The sequence below is a fragment of the Schistocerca cancellata genome, chromosome 5, assembly GCF_023864275.1.
Source record: "Schistocerca cancellata isolate TAMUIC-IGC-003103 chromosome 5, iqSchCanc2.1, whole genome shotgun sequence".
NCBI classification, from domain to species: Eukaryota; Metazoa; Arthropoda; class Insecta; order Orthoptera; family Acrididae; genus Schistocerca; species Schistocerca cancellata.
Window position 1 is genome coordinate 429,384,629 of NC_064630.1, and position 23,394 is coordinate 429,408,022.

The 23,394-nt window shown below is 38.8% G+C and overlaps 1 protein-coding gene across 1 annotated transcript in view; it reads right to left on the minus strand.

Moving 5' to 3' along the window:
- Positions 1 to 23,394, minus strand: part of LOC126189006 (serine/threonine-protein kinase Genghis Khan) — a 372,927-nt gene that overhangs the window by 200,812 nt on the left and 148,721 nt on the right. The window contains exons 9-11 of the mRNA XM_049930817.1: positions 16,214 to 16,335; positions 13,736 to 13,822; positions 7,014 to 7,156 (exon numbers count right to left, since the gene is read on the minus strand). Coding sequence (XP_049786774.1) covers positions 7,014 to 7,156; positions 13,736 to 13,822; positions 16,214 to 16,335 — 352 coding nt within the window. The remainder of the gene's footprint in view (positions 1 to 7,013; positions 7,157 to 13,735; positions 13,823 to 16,213; positions 16,336 to 23,394) is intronic.

Genomic DNA, 23,394 nt, shown 5'->3' on the forward strand with positions numbered 1-23,394 from the left:
CGTGGAATGTTTCCTTCTATTATATATATATATAATAGAGGGCAACATTCCACGTGGGAAAAATATATCTAAAAAGAAAGATGATGAGACTTACCAAACAAAAGCGCTGGCAGGTCGATAGACACACAAACAAACACAAACATACACACAAAATTCAAGCTATCGCAACGAACGGTTGCTTCGTCAGGAAAGAGGGAAGGAGAGGGAAAGACGAAAGGATGTGGGTTTTAAGGGAGAGGGTAAGGAGTAATTCCAATCCTGGGAGCGGAAAGACTTACCTTAGGGGGAAAAAAGGACAGGTATACACTCGCAGACACACACACATATCCATCCGCACATACACCGTATGTTCATCTTATACCCTCCTTTCAAGACACTGTCCATTCCGTTCAGCTGCTCTTCCAAGTCCTTTGCTGTCTCTGACAGAATTACAATGTCATCGGTGAACCTCAATGTTTTTATTTCTTCTCCATGGACTTTAATACCTACTCCGAATTTTTCTTTTGTTTCCTTTACTGCTTGCTCAATATAGAGATTGACTAACATTGGGGACAGGCTACAACCCCGTCTCACTCACTTCCCAACCACTGCTTCCCTTTCATGCCCCTCGACTCTTATAACTGCCATCTGGTTTCTATACAAATTGTAAATAGCCTTTCGCTCCCTGTATTTTACCCCTGTCACCTTTAGAATTTGAAAGACAGTATTCCAGTCAACATTGTCAAAAGCTTTCTCTAAGTCTACAAATGCTAGAAACGTAGGTTTCCTTAATCTAGCTTCTAAGATAAGTCGTAGGGTCAGTATTGCCTCATGTGTTCCAACATTTCTACGGAATCCAAACTGTTCTTCCCCGAGGTCGGCTTTACCAGTTTTTCCATTTGTCTGTAAAGAATTCGCATTAGTATTTTGCAGCTGTAACTTATTAAGCTGATAGTTCGGTAATTTTCGCATCTGTCAACACCTGCTTTCTTTGGGATTGGAACTATTATGTTCTTCTTGAAGTCTGAGGGATTTCGCCTGTCTCATACATCTTGCTCACCAGATGGTACAGTTTTGTCAGGACTGGCTCTCCCAAGGCCATCAGTAGTTCCAATGGAATGTTGTCTAGTCCCAGGGCCATGTTTCGACTCAGGTCTTTCAGTGCTCTTTCAAACTCTTCACGCACTATTGTATCTCCCTTTTCATCTTCATCTACATCCTCTTCTATTTCCATAATATTGTCCTCAAGAACATCGCCCTTGTATAGACCCTCTATATACTCCTTCCACCTTTCTGCTTTCCCTTCTTTGCATAGAACTGGGTTTCCATCTGAGCTCTTGATATTCATACAAGTGGTTCTCTTTTCTCCAAAGGTCTCTTTAATTTTCCTGTAGGCAGTATCTATCTTACCCCTCATGAGATAAGCCTCTACATCCTTACACTTGTCCTCTAGCCATCCCTGCTTACCATATTTACTCGAATCTAAGCCGCACTCGAATCTAAGCCTCACCTGAAAAATGAGACTCGAAATAAAGGGAAAAAAATTTCCCGAATCTAAGCCGCACCTGTATTTTTAGACTCTAAATTCAAGGGGAGAGAAAAGTTTTAGGCCGCACCTCCAAATCGAAACAAAGTTGGTCCATTGTAATATGAGACACAATTTAGGTCGAATGAATGACGATACAGCTATAGTAGTTTGGTTTGAGTCGTAAGCATAGCAGTTAAGCTTTACCAGGTAGCCATTGCAATGCGTCAGGCGCTCGATCCGTATTTATTCGGGTACCCTTCCTTTTTCACGTGCTTCGTCTGGTTTGAATCGATTGCTTAGTTTCCTTCGATATGATAATTGCCGTTTTCTTTGTTATAGGTGTTTACGTCACTCTTAACCTGAAAATGCATTACTGTACTGTGTCATGCATTGTTTGTCGCATTCTGATAGTGCGTGTTTACGACCTGTCGCGGCTCGCGGCATGGCTTGCTTTTGTGCGTGCTACCGCCGCTTACAAAAAAAAGGAGAGAGAGAGGAATCATCTCATTAGCGAAACAATGGCAAGAGACTGCTATTTGTTGTTACTTACACTGCTGCTTTCTTTGATAATGATCTACAAGAACCAAATAATAGACTGCGTATGACAGAACATGTTCTGAACGAGAGTTTGGTGAAAATTTTTCTCCGTTTGAAAATCTTTGTGGCCGCTTCTTTAGTACATCAAATTCTGCGCAGAAATTAGTCATCTTAGGTTTAAAAATCTAGTCAGTTGCCGTGCTTCATTTCTGACTGTATCACTATTAGGCATAAGAATAATACGAATATAAACATGACACAATACGTATATTCTTCTGCGTTTGCTGTTGTCTCACTCTAGTTTCGTATTTATTAGGCAGACAGGATTTAAGTGAGATAGCAGCAAACATGAAAAATACGTGGCAAAATGTTTATATTCGTATTATTCTTATGGTGAGGAGAATACTTCATGTGATTTACATTTCATCAGGTTCCTATTAGGAACCATCTCTTCTCGCAGGTAGGAAAAAATTGAGAACGTAGAGTTGGCCATATTGACAAACATCCCAAACAGTCTTGCCAGTCGGATTTTCGTAGTACATTGAAATTCTGCTACATTCAAAGATGAACAATACGGAATTTGTATTTACTTCGTTGGATAATGTATGAAAATGCAGTGGTCGAAACTCGGGGCGGAGAAAAAAAGCTCGTCTTGCATCCTTTTTTTTTTTTTTTTTTTTTTTGTTATGGCGCCAGTATTTATCTTTGTGGCTACAAAGCTTGCCTGTGTAGCGCTACATATATTCGACGGCAGAAGTTAGTTGTGGCGGCACATCCCAACATTTTTCAGAACCTCCGCTTGCTTTGCACTCGATTCTAAGCCGCAGCCGGTTTTTTGGATTACAAAAAGCGAAAAAAAAGTGTGGCTTAGATTTGAGTAAATACGGTAGCCATTTTGCACTTCCTGTTGATCTCATTTTTGAGACGTTTGTATTCCTTTTCACCTGCTTCATTTACTGCGTTTTTATATTTTCTCTTTTCATCAATTAAATTCAATATTTCTTCTGTTACCCAAGGATTTCTACTAGCCCTAGTCTTTTTACCTACTTGATCCTCTGCTGCCTTCACTATTTCATTCCTCAAAGCTACCCATTCTTCTTCTACTGTATTTCTTTCCCCCCTTCCTATCAATTGTTCCCTTGTGGTCTCCCTGAAACTTGGTACAACCTCTGGTTCTTTCAGTTTATCAAGGTCCCATCTCCTTAAATTCCCAACTTTTTGCAGTTTCTTCAGTTTTAATCTACAGTTCATAACCAATAGATTGTGGTCAGAGTCCACATCTACCCCTGGAAATGTCTTACAATTTAAAACCTGGTTCCTAAATCTCTGTCTTACCATTATATAATCTATCTGATACCTTCTAGTATCTCCAGGATTCTTCCATGTATACAACCTTCTTTCATGATTCTTGAACCAAGTGTTAGCTATGATTAAGTTATGCTCTGTGCAAAACTCTCCCAGACGGCTTCCTCTTTCATTTCTCTCCTCCAATCCATATTCACCCACTATGTTTCCTTCTCTCCCTTTTCCTACTCTCGAATTCCAGTCACCCATGACTATTAAATTTTCGTCTCCCTTCACTACCTGAATAATTTCTTTTATCTCATAATACATTTCATCAATTTCTTCATCATCTGCAGAGCTAGTTGGCATATAAACTTGTACTGCTGTAGTAGGCATGGGCTTTGTGTCTATCTTGGCCATAATAATGCGTTCACTATGCTGTTGGTAGTAGCTTACCCGCACTCCTATTTTTTTATTCATTATTAAACCTACTCCTGCATTAATCCTATCTGATATGCCCTTGATCATTATATTTTATTGTTACTCTGTTTCCTTTTTGTGAGATATGAGCTGAACTATTTTACAGGGACCCCTCAGATGCCATATGACCAATTAGTCTACTAGAATTATGTTGTCTATGACATCAAATGCATTTGACAAATCCAAGAAGATCCAGACTGTTTTTTTGTTTTCTATCCGGAGTACTTAGGATGGAGTGCACGTTCTCATATTTAACAGTTGTTGTGTATTTATTTTTCCTGAAATTATGTTGAACATCAGAGAGAATTAACTTTTGCCACTTTCATACAATCTGGAAATGCACCTTTCTTCAATGGTGAATTGTGCATGTTAGAGGGTGAAGTAGTTGTTTTATTTATGCAGTTTTTAATGATAAAACCTAGAATGTCATCAATTCCAGAGAGTTTATTTTTGAGGATCTTTGCATTTAATTTCATCAGCACTTGGTTCCGAGAAGAATATAGAGGCCACAAAATTTTTTATTTTGTATGCTTGGTGTGGCTTTGTAGCTGCTTTATAATAGTTTCTTTGCAATATTTCCATAGTAACTGTTGAATACATTTGACTGTCGAATACATTTGCAACTTTTAGTGGATCAGTGACTCTAGAGGTGTTGTGGATCATAGTAGAGTTTACATGTTCACAAGACAGTCGATTTGTTTAATTTCTTATGATGTTCCACACCACCTTTGCTTTGTTTGAGGATGTTGCCACATAGTTTCATTTGCTGTTTGTTTAGCTTGTGCTATAACTTTCTTAAGGACTTTGACATATTGCTTAATACATCTCTCTTGAGAGGAAAAGAGATTGTTATTTTTTAAGTACTTCAGCAATTTTCTTCCTTCTATAGGAAATCTTTATGCCAGTCATTATCCATGGCTTCCTTTCGGGTTCTTTTGATTTAATATGTTTCAGTTTGAGAAGAAAAGCAATACTGAACTGTTAAAGGAATGTATTTAAGAAAGATTCCATGTTTTTGGCCATTATCATCAGCTCGATATACTTCATTCCATTTTTCTGCTGTTACGGAATCACTGAAAGTTTTCATATTTTCACCACTGTAATTTCTTACTTTAATGTGTACTTTTGTTGCAGCCTGAAGAGAGGACATTTGTGACGTAGAGGACTTGGCAGAGTGATAACTACTTTCTGTATCCAAAGGTTCTGTGACCTGGTAGAGATAGTATATTTGGCTGTTTCTGCCAAATATGCTGCCGTTACAGTGGGATTTGAAACCTGAGAACTCAGCTTGTCCCCCCCCCCCCCCCCTCTTACACAGAAAAACATATCAGATTTTGCTTCTATACTGGTAAGAAAAATGTAACAATGTTTAGAAACAGTGGCTGACACATCCCGTTTCATTCAAGTTATAGGTCATGGTAAATGTCAACAACATTTCAGCACGAAATACTTAAGTATGCCACTGGCCCGTATCTAGACTTTTACTGTCTCCTGAAGAAATGAATACTATTGCAGAGAATTTGTCAAATTTTAAAATCAATTTAATTGCAACTACAAACTGATTCTAGCAAACTGCTGCTTAAATGTGGTAAATGTTTATGCCAGAGTACATGGCACAGATTCCCTTGCTAGGCAGCACAATAATATTTGCTGCACATTCATCACCCATCCCCCCCACAACCCTTCATCCACTCCCCCACCCCATATCAGTACCGCACTCATCCAAGTTCCTCCCTTCATCCTTCCTGCAATTCTGTGCTTGAAATACTGTGAAAAACGGATTGCAACATCTTCTAGGCTGCAGGTAACATGTAACAACAGCACATAATACATAAATGAAATATCGCAGTCATTCGACCACATGAATGTCATCATCGAGCGCTAAGGCTGATAACAATTTTTATCCCAGTATTCTAACATGTGAGCAGTGACTGTATTTCCCATTTGCAACTCATTTAGTAAATCATTACGGTCTCTCACAACCCAAAAAAATATTGAGCTGTGTTGTGAATCAAGTAATTTTTTTAGGGGAATTTTTTGCTTTTGTATGTAACCTTTACTTAAAAAGCAGCATTAAAATTTGTATACAGCATCCATATATGTACGAGAACCTTTAGTGTAAACTTGTTCAAACACAACAAGAGTTTGTAAGACTGAAATTAATGCTATTTCCTCCTGTTCTTCATAAAATTATCAAATTTTAAGCACAGCAATACATTGTAGTAGCAGATAGTTCACAGTTTCTTTTGCATCCCTTGCACTAGCACTATGAGAGTCAAATGTCACCTGATTGTTCAAGCACCATTGATACTGTATAGTGCACTTCAGCATATTGAGAGATCTTGAGCCCGTTTGAATGTAAGTATCATTTGCCTAGCCCCGCTCTTTTAAATTCTTCAAAGTAAATCTGCATGTGATCTCAACATGCAAAACTTCATCTGTAAATGTAAGAAGACCCTTATATACTTTATCAAATTATGTAAAAGTGTTGCCTAAGCAGCAACGGTTTGCTCTGTGAAATACAAGATGAGCCTGTATTTTTTGAGTGACAAATTTGGGAAGATAACCTCGACTTACAATTTGTAAATATGGTATACAATGTCTGTTGGAGAATGGTAACAGCACACAATAATTATAATTGTTTCTCAAATTTGAGTAGCAACTAGCTCAAAATGCTATCTGTGTTTAAATAACCAAACTGGTTGAAACTTCTGTATTTCACAGACTTTATTATAAATATGGCAGCATCTCCATCTTTCTGACCTTTTCTGCAATATTTGGATGCTAGTGTAACCAGGTATGTTGACTGAGCAAATTTGGTCTGATTTCAGCCAGTGTTCTGTAATGCATATGACATTTACAAATTTCCAATCTGTTATGATTAAGAGTTTAATGTCCATTTGTCTTGTACAAATCTGCGTGCCACAATATGTCAAAGAGCAATATATTGAGTATATAATCCTTCCACTTTACCATACAATGAAGTTTCCAAGGTAACTGGGAAACAAATCTTTCTCTCACCAGAATTTATTAAAACGTGCAGGTGCACGCGCACCCCCCCCCCCCCCCCCTCCCCCCCCACACACACACGCAATTTTGTCTTGTCATGTAATGCAGATATCCTACAAGCATACAGTATTGAAACACAAGATACATCAATGACAAGTAAATGCATTGTATCATTACTAACAATTGCTTGACATACCTTCTGAGCTTCGTCTCTTTCCTGTTTTAGGATCCTGACGTTCTTTTCAAGGTCTTTTATTTTTTGTTGCACCTCACTTTCAGTGCCAAGGTCTTTCCTCTGATTTGTTATCTGTTGAAGATCTTTCATTTTATCTTCCAACTCTGAAATTATTTTTTTTACAAATGTATAAGATAGGTTTGATAATAAGAGATATAGTGTGGATACTACAAAATTGTTGAAGACATAGATTATAATATAAGTACTGGTATATGAATTTTCTTTTCTGTCATCATGATTCTGAAGAAGATTTTAACTTTACTATTTGGCATGAAAATTATTTTTCAAATTATTATTATTATTATTATTATTACTTCTTATTATTATTACTACTACTGTTACTGATTCATGGTTAATGCCTAGAAATTTTAAATCTGACAAGAGTTACCTTATGTCCTGTTTCAAAGTGCTTACAATTATGTTTACTCTCCATAAATATTCCTAACAGCATCAACCATGCATGTGATTGTATACTGTGGCCAAAAGCCGTCATGAAAAGTCATCCAAATCTAGACAGTTGATACTGGGTCACAGATGATATTTATACTGATTATGAGCTAAAATATCCAGATAAGAGCTATGCCAGTTACAAGGTGTACAACTTTGCTTCCGCCGTTTACCAATAGGTGACGACAACGTCAAGCAGCGGTCAAAAGAAACAGATCGCAGACGTCAGGCAGTTAGCTTGGACCTCGGTCAACATAACTCATTCAAACATTAGTCGATTTGTGTCTGCATCATGCCGGCCGCGGTGGCCATGCGGTTCTAGGCATTCCAGTCCAGAGCCGCGCTGCTGATACGGTTGCAGGTTCGAATCCTGCCTCGGGCATGGGTGTGTGATGTCCTTAGGTTAGTTAGGTTTAAGTAGTTCTAAGTTCTAGGGGACTGATGACCACAGCAGTTGAGTCCCATAGTGCTCAGAGCCATTTGAACCATTTTTTTGTCTGCATCATAAAGTTGTTCTTGATTGAAAATGTCAGTTTACGAGCTTAATTCTTGTCATTTGTGGGAGGTGTTACTATTTTGTTTCAATGTGAAGAAAAGAGCGGCTGAGTCTCATCAAATGCTCTCTAGTAGGTATGGTAAGGATGCTATTAGTGAAAGAACATGTCATGAGTGGTTTCAACGCTTCAAGAATGGTGATTTTAACATCATAGGCCGACATAGTGGTGAAAGAGAGAATGTTTTCGAAGATACAGTATTGGAGACATTGCTGAGTGAAGACTCACATCAAACTCAAGAAAAATTGGCATGATTAGTGGGAGTGACACAGCAAACCATTTCAAAACATCTCAAGGCTATGGGCATGATTCAGAAAGGAACTTGGGTCCCATGTGAGCTGAAAACAAGAGACGTTGAACAGCGGTTGTGTGTTTGTGAACAGTTGCTTCAACAGTAAAAACGGAACGGATTTCTGCAACACACTGTGACCGGGGATGAAAAATGGGTTCATTACGATAACCCTAAATGCAAAAAATCATGGGGATATCCCGGCCACGCTTCCACGTTGACGGCCAAACCGAATATTCACGGCTCCAAGATCATGCTCTTCATTTGGTGGGACCAGCTCGGCGTCGTGTACCATGAAGTGTTAAAACCAAGTGAAACAATCACAGATGCTTGTTATCGAACACAATTAATGCATTTCAGAAGAGCATTAAAAGGCAAACAGCCGCAATACAGTGAGAGGCACAATAAAGTGATTTTGTAGAACAACAACACTCAACGCCACATTGCAAAAGAGGTCAAAACGTACTTGGAGATGTTAAAAATGGGAAGTCCTGCCCCACCCGCCATATTCTCCAGACATTGCTCCTTCTGACTATTACCTGTTCAGATTAATGACGCATGGCCTAGCTGACCTAGACTGGCGATCTCATGAAGAAGTCACAAATTGGATTGATTCATGGATCACATCACAAGATGAACAATTTTTTCGACACTGGATTTGTACACTGCCTGAAAGATGGGGCAAAGTAGCAGTAAACGATGGAAAATACTTTGAATGATACATGTGTAACCAATTTGTTTCATTAAAGCCTCAAATGTTGGGGAAAAAATGGCGGAGGCAAAGTTGTACACCTTGTACATGGATCTCTCATTATCCAAGTAACCAACAAACAACTCATGTATCACATATGATCTTGTAGTGGGCTCTGAAAACTGGTACAAAGCCTAAATGAATGCTAACATTGCTTCGACTGCTGAGGAACATGAAATGAGGTGCAAGTGTGATAAAGCTTCCATAGGGGAAACAGCTTGTGGAGTTTAAGAAATTGTAAAATAGTTCAAATGAAATGTTTACCTCAGGAAAGTAAGCCTTAACAGAAGGCAGCGAAACATGATCATGATATGGGCTTTGCTAATGTATTCATTTGTGCAAAAGCACCGCATCAATGCAAAAACCAAATAAATTTTAATCATGACAGTGGCTTTAGCCTGCCTCCTCTCAGTGCTACAAAAATGTCACTTGGGCATGAAAACATAAACAAAAAGAAGGCACCACTCAAGCCCACCCTCCAGCCTCTTGGACAATGAAAAATGCTTGCTCCAATGATCAATGTCACTGACCGGCCAATCATGAACATTTACAGCAATAAATGTGGGTAATAGCCTTCCCAAATATGCAAAAGTCCTACAATGTTGCCCAGTTCACAGCTTGCAAACAAAGGTCTCAACAAGAAGGACGACATATTGGATCTGAAGATTCTGAATCGAATGACACAATTCAAATCCAAAGAATTTTTAATATCAAATGTCTGCAAGTTCAGTATGGCATTCCAGCTACTATGAATCACTTCTGTGTGTTGTATAGTTTATACCTCATACTGATGCCTTCCTGTGGAGGAAGAACTGCTTTCTGCTAGTAGGTAGTTGTGCCACAAGTATCCTATAGGCTTAAATTCAGTTATCTCACAAAATTTTGTGATATAAGGAAGCACATACAAGAATGTGATTTAAGTGTATGACAACTGCAGTCAATATTACTGACATTTTGCTTTTGGAGAATGTTGTAAATGTGTGCCTTTCACATGAGCTATGCACTTTTATCATAAAATTAACACGAACTGTGACAAATGTTACTTCTCCAGGAACCATTATTAAAATGAGAATATAAACGAAGACAGATTCAAATTGGATCTTGATCCAAGTCCACTACTTTCCCTGTTTGCATACTTCTTGTTTTACTGTATATGCCAATATATCTCCTTTCACTTATTTCTGAGTTATACTCTTCAGTGTTTCCTGTCCATGACCTTCACTGGCCATTTATCCACTTTTTTTTAAATCCCACTTTCTTCTTACTTTTGCTTTCCACAATTACAACAGCAGCCCAAGTTAAAATTACTTGAAGCTTCAAGTCTTCGGCAGTCAGTTTACAATGTGTGTTTTGCCAGTCTTTGAGGACAAATACAGCAGCAGCGCAGTAGCTGTGTCAGTGCCAATGTTGTTGAATGTTGTCTTTCATTTTGTAGTATCGTGTTTGGGTATTCTTTTTTTCTTCTGAACTTTTGTTGGCAAGATTCTTTTTTCTTCTAAACTTGTGCTGGCAAGTTAACAAAGAACTTCTGGTAAGAAAAGGGGGTCACATTACACTTTCACTGAGTATTACATAATTGATACATTCAATTTTGGCATTTACAATAACACTAACATTTTATTCTCATCTTGACATATTTTACTACTGAACAGAAGCTCAACTACACAGTTATATCTCTGTTGTTAACTCAGTTTCATTTGCCATTGAAAGAGGAAGGAGATGGCGTGTAAAAGTGATGAAAATAATTGGGCTGCACTTCTGGTTAGTGTGCGTACTGGTAAGAAGTCTGACACCAGTGTAAGAATTTATGAAATGCTTGCGAGATAACTGCAAGGAACCAAATAAAAGGATGGAATGGAGCATAATTGCTAGGAATCAAATAAAAGGTTGGAGTCCAGCACATCCTGGATCTTGTGGCTGCTGTAGAAGATGGACCGAACACCAACCTTGCAAAGGTGTTGACTAATGTGGTTAATGATATTCTCAACATAAGGTAAGTGCACTGTTGGTTGCTGTTTGCAGACATTTACATGCCCAATCCAACCACCACCCACAACAGATGAACTCAAGTCATCCATTCTCTGACTACGCGCATGCAGTGCCTAAGTAATGCTCACAAAATAACATATGAGCTCAAAAGGCTACAAACAACATTCTTGGCCAGTTGTTACAGCCCTAAATTGATCCCAAAGCCATGGCAATAAATAATGAAGGCCGAAAGATATGTAGGGACTTGGTAAACTGCAGCCAGCACAGCACTTAACTTACAAGAAGAAAGTCACCGACTAGACTGGGAACACCCTCGCCAGGTTGGTGTCCAGCCCATTTTCTGCAACAGCAGGATGTGCTAGGCTCCACCAAGAACTAGGTAGATAATCTGCACACTGCATGTATGTCCAAGGTGGAATGTGAGTGCAGAGAAGTCTACATCTGCAAAATCAGCAGGCCAGTAGCAATGCAGATATGGATACAAGAGCAATACATTCATCTTGGACAGCACAACAAATCTGCAGTGACGTAACACCAGAAAGACTGTGGCAAGGAATAAATTTCAATGAAACCTGCATGCTTGCCAAGCAACCAGAGATGGTGAAACTCAAAATCACAGAAGCCATGACAATATTTAATTAAAAACACCCTAGTAGCATCAACAGAGAGGATGGACTTGGGTTCTGATGGCTGGTACCCAGGATGGTGCAAGCCTAATAGGCTACACTAACATGACACATGAGGATTACCAGCAAATAACTGCTGTCATGCAGTCAACATCCAGCATGAGGAAAACGCGAGTCTACACACCTTCCACTGATGACAATCAATCATGGCACAACGAGCCATAATAAACTTTCCCAATCCTTCCACCACTAGATACCAACCATACCAATGTGATTTTTTTCCCCATAATGTCATGCTCCGTGAGCTGTCTTGATGAAAACTCAGTGACTTTGGACAGCACAAACACACCAGTAGACCCAGGAGGAGGCCAATGTAACCATGGGCGTAACATTGGTTTGATCATTGGCCAGCAGTAGGGTTTTATAATATAACACAGTACCATACCCAAAAAAGTTTTCATGTTAAAATGTGCATTGTGAAAATAGGATGTATATGTGTTACTACTCATTAAAATAAATAAATAAAGTTTAATCGGTGGGGTGAGTCTGGAAGAAATTGCAAAACAGACAGCCTTTCTTGAAGAAAATCTTCTTGGTTTACAAGCTGCATCCTTTTAAATAAAACACTCATGCTTTCAATGGCTATCTTTGCCTTAATCATCAGGAGTATAAAACCACTGACTGCTGGGACTGGCATGGCGTTCTGCTTATACGGGCATTACTGCAGCATTAGGAACTAATCTGAGAGGACCAAAATGAAGCGTGTGCGGAAGGTGAGTTGCGTAGTTTGTAGCAGCTCTGATCTGCAACAGGACCAATCACATCAGGTAGCAAAAGGCACATGCATCACATTTGAAAATGGCGCTATTGTTTCCTTGCAGGCCTGAATCCATACCGTACCAAGTGTGTACCCTTGGTCTACATTAAAAGTGTTCCTGTTTATTCTAATCATGGCCAGCTCATTTATAACAAATCCTAATACGAAGACACGAGTAGGGTTCCCATTCATCCCAATTTTTCCAGGACCATTCATCCTGATTTTTCCAGGCCAGTCCCAATTTTTAACAAAATGTTCTGGTGTCCCCAAGGCCTCTGTGGGAACAGTGAAGTATCTCAGATTTTTGTCTCATGCTGCGGTGTTGTTGTCTTCCCCCCCAATACCCCTCCCGCCCTCTTCCCACACCTGTCTTAACACAATGTTGTCCTTGTCAAAGTTTTGGAATGTTGATGTCACTTCATTCGCACGTTTGTACCATTTCCAGATTTATATTAATACAGTATACCCCTCCTATTATGTTCCCAGAATTAACACTTTCCCGCCATTTACAAGATTTTTTTATCCAATTTCCTATGTTGACAATATTAATTCACACCCGATTTTGAGTCAACATATTCACAATTTTCCTGTGATTTACACTTTATGAAAAAATATTTGTGGAAAAAAAACTGACATAAAATGACAGTGGCATGACATTGGGTGTCGCGTAGTGTTTACAAGTATTACGTGGTGAAGTTTCTTGACACTAGGGCACTCCACTCAGTGAATGATTGACTTGTGACAACATCCTGGCCTAAATTCCAGCCATCTTTAACATGTCTCATGGAGGGCAGACATGTGACACTTTTGACGGTGATCCATCTATCAAACGAGCTGTCAAGATCAGTGCCTCCTGGTGTTATTCGTGTAGGGTACGCTATGATCCAGCATCAGGTTTCACCATCTCACTTCCATTCGCCCACAATGAGCCAAACAAAATTCTGTATTGTACTATCAGTCAACCACACCACAGAGATATACATTTCAAACTTTCAAATAGGTCAGACAATGGCACAACCAAGTCATGTACTTTGAAACATTTGCGAGGACAGCAAAGAGGGTTGCTCGCATCTGTGCCCAACTCTCACTTTCAGAGGGTGTTGGCTGATTTGCTTTTTTGAAGTCACGGTAAGATTAACATGGTTATTTTTAATTTATTATCTTGAGAAGTAATCACTGCATTACAGTATACCATATATATTTCACTTACCACAGTTCCTTTTTGTCAAAATATTGATTTCATCTTGCAGTTTTCTCATTGCACTTCCTGCATCACTTGACCTTCCCTCCTCATTGCCTGCAAAACACAAAGTGAATATTACTACATAAACCCAAAATACAACAAAAGCAATGTTAACTTGCATATTTTTTACCAAGCTGTAACTGACTCTCTCCACAAGCTTTTATTAGATTTCATTATGAGCTGTTGACTGAAAGGCATCAGATTCATATGGTAAGCATTTAAAAATTTTAAGCTTGTACCACAAATTTAACATGTTTGTCATTACAAATTATCACATTATTTTAACTGTGAAATAATGATTCATTATGTAGCATTTTTGATTTAAAGAGTACACTGATTTTTGTTTGTGTAAGACCTAGCATAGTACTGCAAAATATTTTCAACATAATATTTTGATGCCAATGGGTAAAGGTAACTATGCAGTTTCGAAGTTCCAACATCTTTGGAAGGCATTCAACTTAGTAAAGCAATGTAATCTACTAAAGAAAATATATTTTATACATTAATGGCTAACCACATAGTACTAAGTCAACATTTTTACACATGATATGGTTTTCTATGATGAAGATTTATTTGATAAAAATTGCAGTGAACGCAGTTTGATCTTGATAAAATATCAGCCTGGAATAAAGACTGTTAACAGAAATGTAAAGCTTTGGACTGTAAAAAATGTAACATCTAACAATTAAGAACTATAACTTAACAGTTTTGTTCTATAAATACAAGAAACAATATACAGAACTGTTTAGCGACAATCAAATCAGCTCTCTCCTAAGTAAAGAAAATGGAAGACTTTAATTTATTGTTAATGTACTACGAAGCTGCACTTATGAAAGAAATAAAAAGAAAAATTTTTATGTGGTACAATAAAAGGTGCCAAATTATTACTGTTTCTCATTTCTAATTAGGTAAAAAGAGTACTAAGGGTGGAAGAAGGGCAAGTCTTCTGAATTCCAGCTTAAGTTGAGTAAGTAACAATAATCATACAACAAGATTAAACTTTGTGAAACCATTACAAACAGCTATGGACCAAAACATAAGTCTGGGACAACACAATCACAGAATATTCTTCCATACCCACGAGTGAAAGTGCTACATATATATGAATAAAAAATATCTAATTACTGGTAATGGTATCAATTGTTTTTCAGAATCCTTACCTTCATAATGTTGTTAGCATATGTCTGTGAGAAAATTAATCTCATTTTTCCTTGTTACTTATTACCCTGCAATTCTTCCACTACACATAAAGACAATAATCCTCGGTTGTGCTTCTCTCTCTCTGGACATAACAATATGAGAGAAATGGCTTACAAACACTCTTGTTTCAACATGCTAACCTCATTATATGACTTTAAGCCTCATATCACCTCTTCCTTGATCCAGGAAAAATTCATCTTACGTAACAACTCACTCTGTCACTCTTGCACAAGGGAACTGTTACTGTAAGTTCTCATTACAAATTTCTAACATCACAGAAGTGTATCTAACATTTCTTAAGACTGCCTGATTCCTATTATGTAGTTTGGATGAGAATATTCAATATGCTTCCTAACCACTTATGCCTTCTGACACCCACTGCAGTCCCAAACATAAGTCTGGGACAACACAATCACAGATTGTGGCTCACGATTATTAAATAGTTAACTTCAATTTTTTCAGCTCAAGAATGTTTGGGGACAGCTGGGAGGCATTTGATTTTGTATACCAAGGTTTATAAATTTTTCTTTGATTTTGTACACCAAGGTTTATAAATTTGTACAAACATTGAAATTCTCCCTATGCCTTCTCGACCTTTTTTCCATTTTGTAATCATTATTACCACACAATAGCATGGTTCTTAACATACTTCTAACTGCTTGCAGTACCAACAAAATTATGTCTGTATGTGCACTAAGAGATTTTAAGCAGTTCTGTTGTGTTTAGGCCATCATAATAATTGCTTCAGGTAGTTATTCGAAAATGTTTGTATGTACTGTCAGCAAAGAATTCTCAGCAGTTCCAGGCAGTGATGTATATTTAAGTCACCTCTAACAATAGTATAGCATGGCTGTCACTTTTCTCTCCTTTCAAGGTCTGTAACTGTGTAACTGAGTCTGGTGACTAGTAAAAACACTGGATTAATATGAGTTCTGCTTGGGCATATATTTTAACCTAAAAATTCACCACTTGGTTTTATTTCTATATATCTATCTACTATTTTTCTTACCTGTCATACACTTTATCCCTGGGAAATCAAACCTATCTTTCAATGTATTCTCAGTCAATAGAATCAAAATATAAACAGCTTATCCATCTTCTATAATGACACAAAACGTCCAATTTCATTCAGATGTGATGCTTATTTGCTAATAAGTATGCTAATACATTAATACATGAACACTAATAACATATGGCAACAATTACTATAAGATAAATTACGGCAATGCAACATATGGAACGTACCAGACAGAAGTTTTGTAAGCCTTAAGTTTTCTTCTTCCAAATCTAAGATTCGTTTTTCAACTTCAAGTCTTTCTGAAGGTGTGATTCCATGTGCTGGTATACAACCCAGATCAGAAACTGAGCTGAAGGGAAAAAATTGAAATACGAATTAAATAATGGAGTTGTAGAGGACTTGACACACATCTTTTTCACATTAATATCCACCTACAGGATTGGGATTACTAAATCATCACATCTAAATATTCATAACATTTTATGACATTAATGGACTCATCTGGAGTCAACACACAGTGCATGTAGCAATCACATTAGTCTGACATCTTCATAAGTATGAAGTCCCATAAAAAATGTGTAGTGACTGCAAAAACACAAGTCATTAGCTCATGTGGTTTTCAGCCCCAGTTGGTAGATGGTGTACAAGTATTATGAAGAGAAAGCAAAGAAATAAGCCAATGCAGTTTGTAGCATCTTGTTCAAATATGTAAATGAATCTTTATCCCCTGCAATAAAAAATCTGTAGGTTTGTTGTTATGGTTGTCATGGACACAACTGCTAACACATAATCACTCAATTTCTCTTAATCCAACTGGCTTTGGGCACTTTGATGTGGTAATGCACGATTTTCAGATCAGTGGTTCTTTTTTTCCTGCCAGTTATGAACACTTTGACAAAACAAAGAAAAAACTGGAGAAAAGTATTAGGTCTACAACTTCACTTCAGTTGTTTTTTTTTCTCAAAGTTCATGCAAAAAACTTACAAAAAATTTATGATTCAAAGTGCTGGCCATCACTGGCTGCTACTTTTTTCCCATCTAATGGGCAGCATGAGAATCCCACCTCTTAAGGTGACCCATGAATCGATATAATTTTGCAGTTGTTCATGTGACTGTAGGTGTTTGTCAGCCAGGCTGTGTGCCACTGATCGAAAAAATTGGTAGTCAGAGGAAGCAATGGAAAATGTGAGAGGTGGTGTAGGGCTTCCAATTTCAACTTTTGCAAATATGTTGGGAATGAATTTGTAACATGGGAACAAGCATTGTCATGCTGAAAAACCACCATTTCATGTCTGTCTGTCTCTCTATTGTGGCGGTTTGTCTTTCAGTGCCCAGTCGAATGCATCAACTGCTTTTGTTAATGATCTCCTGTGATTGTTCCCACCAGTTTCAGTAGCTTCTAAAACCTTCTCTTTTCCACTGCCATGGCTGTCTTAGACATCAAAATCACCATTCTTGTTGCATTGGAGCTATTCTCTACATGTTCTTTCACTAATAGGTGTATCACTGTAAGTCTTAGACATCATTTTATGAGCCTCAGCCACAGATTTCTTCACGTTAAAGCAGGAAATTAAAATTTCCTACAAATGACTAGAATTGGACTCATAAGCTGACATATTCAATCTAGAATAACATTATGAAGCAATCACAAATCCACTGATATTCTGATAGCGTTATGTTTACAAATGCCTAAGCTTATCTCATGACACTTATTACCTACCACTTGCACCACTACTTGTGCTGCTACTGCTGTCTACAGCAAAATGGTGGAAGCAAATTTGTAGACCTAATAATTGTGTGTATGTTTCACATGACTATGAATGCATAATCAAATAATCAAGTGCCAAATTTCAAACCAAACAGTTCAAATCCCATGAATTTTTGATACTTGATCGAGAGGCAATTACAAGAAAACAGAACATGCACGCACACACACACGCACCCGCACGCCCACACCCACGTGCACGCGCAATTACAAGAAAAGAGAACATGCGCGCGCGCGCACACACATACACGCGCGCGCGCGCACACACACACACACACACACACACACACACACACACACACACACACACAAAGTTTAACTTATGCAAGCTTTCCACACACACACACACACACACACACACACACACACACACACACACACACACACACACAAAGTTTAACTTATGCAAGCTTTCGGAGCCAGTGGCTCCTTCTTCTGGCAGATGAGTTGAAGAGGAAGCCTGAGGGGTGATGGAGAAGGACTGGAGAGGTTTAGGAAAAGGAGTACAGTTCAGAAAAGTCATACAGAACTTACCGGACGGGATGAGAAGGAAAGACTGATTGTTGGGACTGCTCTATATGAGATTTGAAAACCTGAGAGCTTAAAGGTGGAAGATAGGGTAATATGTGAGACAGACATTACTGCTAAAACATCGTGCATGAGTTAATACGAGCACACAGCAAACTGCATTGCATGTAACACTGGTGGGAGGGAGGACGGTGAAAAATACACAGGTCACAAAATGAAGATGTAGAAAACTACAATGGAGTGAAGAAAGGAGTAGTTACTATGAAGAAATGCTGAGATAGAAGGAATTAATATAAATTAATGCCATGTGGGTGGCGAGAACCAAGGACACCTTGTTGCGCTAGTTTCCACCTGCAGAGCTCTGGGGAACTGGTGTCTGGGGAAAGAATCCAGATGGCACGTTTGGTGAAACAGGCATGAGGTCATGACTGTAACATTGTAGAGCATGCTGTGCAAAGGATATCATGTGTTGCAGGTATATACCCTCTGCCTATGCCCACTCATCCTAACAGATAACATGGTGGTAGTCACACTGACGTAAAAAGGCCAAACAGTGTTTACAAAACAGCCAGTATATGACATATCATTTCACAGGTGGCCTTCCCCCTGATAGTATATGTTTTTCAAGTTACAGGGCTGGTATGCATACGGTAAATCTTGAGGTGGGGACAATCACAGGGGTTGGAGTGATAGGGTAGAGAGATAGGGGCAAAAGGAGCATGGATTCTGACAAGGGTATTGCGGAGGTTGGGGGGGTTGATGAAAAGCTCTTCTAGGTGTGGTGGGCAAAATCTCAGACAGAACTGATCTCATTTCTGGGCACGATTTTAGGAAGTAATGGATGTGTTGAAGTAGCTGATTAATACTATCAAGATACACTCCTGGAAATTGAAATCAGAACACCGTGAATTCATTGTCCCAGGAAGGGGAAACTTTATTGACACATTCCTGGGGTCAGATACATCACATGATCACACTGACAGAACCACAGGCACATAGACACAGGCAACAGAGCATGCACAATGTTGGCACTAGTACAGTGTATATCCACCTTTCGCAGCAATGCAGGCTGCTATTCTCCCATGGAGACGATCGTAGAGATGCTGGAGGTAGTCCTGTGGAACGGCTTGCCATGCCATTTCCACCTGGCGCCTCAGTTGGACCAGCATTCGTGCTGGACGTGCAGACCGCGTGAGACGACGCTTCATCCAGTCCCAAACATGCTCAATGGGGGACAGATCCGGAGATCTTGCTGGCCAGGGTAGTTGACTTACACCTTCTAGAGCACGTTGGGTGGCACGGGATACATGCGGAAGTGCATTGTCCTGTTGGAACAGCAAGTTCCCTTGCCGGTCTAGGAATGGTAGAACGATGGGTTCGATGACGGTTTGGATGTACCGTGCACTATTCAGTGTCCCCTCAACGATCACCAGTGGTGTACGGCCAGTGTAGGAGATCGCTCCCCACACCATGATGCCGGGTGTTGGCCCTGTGTGCCTCGGTCGTATGCAGTCCTGATTGTGGCGCTCACCTGCACGGCGCCAAACACGCATACGACCATCATTGGCACCAAGGCAGAAGCGACTCTCATCGCTGAAGACGACACGTCTCCATTCGTCCCTCCATTCACGCCTGTCGCGACACCACTGGAGGCAGGCTGCACGATGTTGGGGCGTGAGCGGAAGACGGCCTAACGGTGTGCGGGACCGTAGCCCAGCTTCATGGAGACGGTTGCGAATGGTCCTCGCCGATACCCCAGGAGCAACAGTGTCCCTAATTTGCTGGGAAGTGGCGGTGCGGTCCCCTACGGCACTGCATAGGATCCTACGGTCTTGGCGTGCATCCGTGCGTCGCTGCGGTCCGGTCCCAGGTCGACGGGCACGTGCACCTTCCGCCGACCACTGGCAACAACATCGATGTACTGTGGAGACCTCACACCCCACGTGTTGAGCAATTCGGCGGTACGTTCACCCGGCCTCCCGCATGCCCACTATACGCCCTCGCTCAAAGTCCGTCAACTGCACATACGGTTCACGTCCACGCTGTCGCGGCATGCTACCAGTGTTAAAGACTGCGATGGAGCTCCGTATGCCATGGCAAACTGGCTGACACTGACGGCGGCGGTGCACAAATGCTGCGCAGCTAGCGCCATTCGACGGCCAACACCGCGGTTCCTGGTGTGTCCGCTGTGCCGTGCGTGTGATCATTGCTTGTACAGCCCTCTCGCAGTGTCCGGAGCAAGTGTGGTGGGTCTGACACACCGGTGTCAATGTGTTCTTTTTTCCATTTCCAAGAGTGTATATTTTGTGTCTATATATATGAGTTAACCAATACCACTTAAGCTATCAATTCTTGCATAGGTTAAAATTATCTCAGCTGTTTCATTAAAAGAATTCATACGATTTTATATACGATGTATTATATTTCAGGCTAAAATGTATAAAAAAGAAACTAATGTTTTACAATCAATATGTACTAACAGTTAAAATTACTCTTCTATTAAGACTAATAGAAATTATAAAATTTCTGGTACACTTAAAATTCATATTAGTAATTGCACAATCAAATACTAATTATTAAATTTGTTTCTGGATTTATCTATGAAATAATGGTATAATTTGGTAAAGATTCTTCTCCTGTCGAGAAAGTTTGTAAACGCTTTTGCTTTGTAACCTTTTTGGAAATTGTGAGTACTGCAGAATCTAAAGTAGCAATGGGCATGCCTCGGATGGAAACGCACGTATTTTGCTAAACTTGTCAACAACAATGTACTTATTGGTTTTCTGAATGTGGAAATTATAAAAAAAAGTCAGTGTGATTTAGAAGTATGGGATAAAATAAAAAGATATTCATAGCAACAGGCAACTCTTCAACAGTTATTTTGTCATCAACCTAAGAAATTGAAATTTTCAGCTGCAAGAAAGTTCCCCTAGACAAGACTTTGAGATAATCAAGATAAGTAAAAAGTTCTTCTTTTGTAATCTTGAAAAATAGTGAAGATGCTAAGACAATGACTTAAACAGTGATGTGTGGGAGGATAAGATAAAAGTTATGGTGTTGGTTGGGATCTGTTGACTGATAATGAAGTTTTGTCTGTCGCAGAAGAAGAATGGATTTTGGATATGTGTATTTGCACTTTTTATGTAAATGAAGATTCGGAAGCTCCAATTACTCGACAAAAGAAGACCGGAGGGCTGCCCGACAAAGTCGTATCAACAGTGATAAGAATTTCATATAATATCAACAATGATGGACCAGATGAATTGAAACGGGACTTCACAACTGTGACGAAAGATATCAGAAAAGATAAGTACAAACATTTGTGAAATTAATTCTTCTTGGTGGACTCATGTAACTGCCAGCAAAATGAATAGACACAGTGTAGTGGTGATGAAGTGAAAGCCGTAGGACACAGCCTAGACATGTTTGAACTAAGTGAAAGTGTAGAAAGCATAGAAACAGTGAAAACCGATATTATGCAGTTGATTTTTGCAAAATTGAGTGTAGTTACTGATCAGTTAATAGACATAAAAAGAGATAACAATAGCAAATTTAGTGCAGTCAATGATCAGTTAACGGAAATACAATCTGAAAGCAATGATAAAATGGACAGGGTACAATACCAAGTAGACCACCAAAGCAATCAGGTTTTGGAACTGAAAAATAGGATGTCAGAGGGATTAAAAAGTGTGAATGAAAAATTCGATGGATTAGAAGATAAATTTATTGTTTTGGAAAATGTGTTCAAGGCCCAATCTGCACAACAAATGAAGAATGTTGATGATGTAGGAGTTGAACAGAAAGTTGTAGCAGAAAGAATGTAACAGATCAACAAATATTAAAAATTGAAAACAGTATGCTAACTAATATAAATGTTTTGGACCAAAATATTTCATCAGTTCAGGAAAATTGTATATTCCAATTGAAAGTTTTCCATCAGACTATTTACATCCCATGGATTTTTTACACCACTGTAGAGATAGTTTTATGTCAGGCATGAGTAATGACCAAAAGATTAAATTTGTTAAAAGATGTCTTGAAGGCGGAGCTCTGTCATGGGTAAATCTAAATTTAAGTCAGTGGGAGACATAGCAAAATTCCGAGAAAAGTTTTTTTAGATAAATTTTGGTCATAAAATGAACAATGGAAAATTAAAAGTGAATTTCTGAATGTTCCAAATTATAGGAATGGGGTCAGTACACTGAAAGAATTTTCTAAGAATCAACTTAAGAAATTAGCACACCTTGACAGGCTATTTGATGAAATGACATTAATGGATGCACTAAAAAGGAGATTACCAGAAAGGTTGCAGAGAGATTTAATACACGAACCTGACTATTGTCTAGAACAATTTTTATGATATGTACACATGCTGGATAGGGTAGTAGAAAAAAAATGTACCGTAACAATCTTAATGAGAGATATCACAATGGTAACAACTACAAAAACAGAGATAGTGGTAATTTCAATCAGGGTCAAAATGGTAATAGAGACAGAAATTTTGAACCTCAGAAGAACAGGAGTAATGGAAATAACCATGGGCAATATAATAGGAGAAACAATCATAGAGGCTATTATTTGGGAAACAGGTCCACAGTTTAAGGGTGAAGAGAGACAACACATACATACTAATCACAAACCAGAATGCCAGAGTAATGAGAGTTTTGATGTAGCATGTACTAATGATTCCTTAAATAGTGTTATTGATGTATGTAACACAAGTGATAACTGTATTGGATCTGAATTAGGTGGTATTTTTATGTAGATGAGAATGAGAGCTGTGAAATAACTGAGATTGGTAAGTTTGAGACTGGCAGCTTATTGCAAATGATGGAGGTGAGGTATGTGACTTTGATAGTGATGAGACTTGTGATGTTAATAATGTTGATGAAGTAATTGTGGAATAATATGATGATGATGATGATGATGATGATGAGTATCAGGTATTTGAGGAGCTTAAGAATAATGAAGTTCCTGAGTTATTTGCGAATACACATCAGGTAAGTGATGGATATTATGATGTAAGTGAGAGTCATGGAATACCAGTACAGTGAAAGCAGTTTTTCATTAATGTAATGCAGAGTAATGATACAAACAATAAAGGTGAGTTATTTG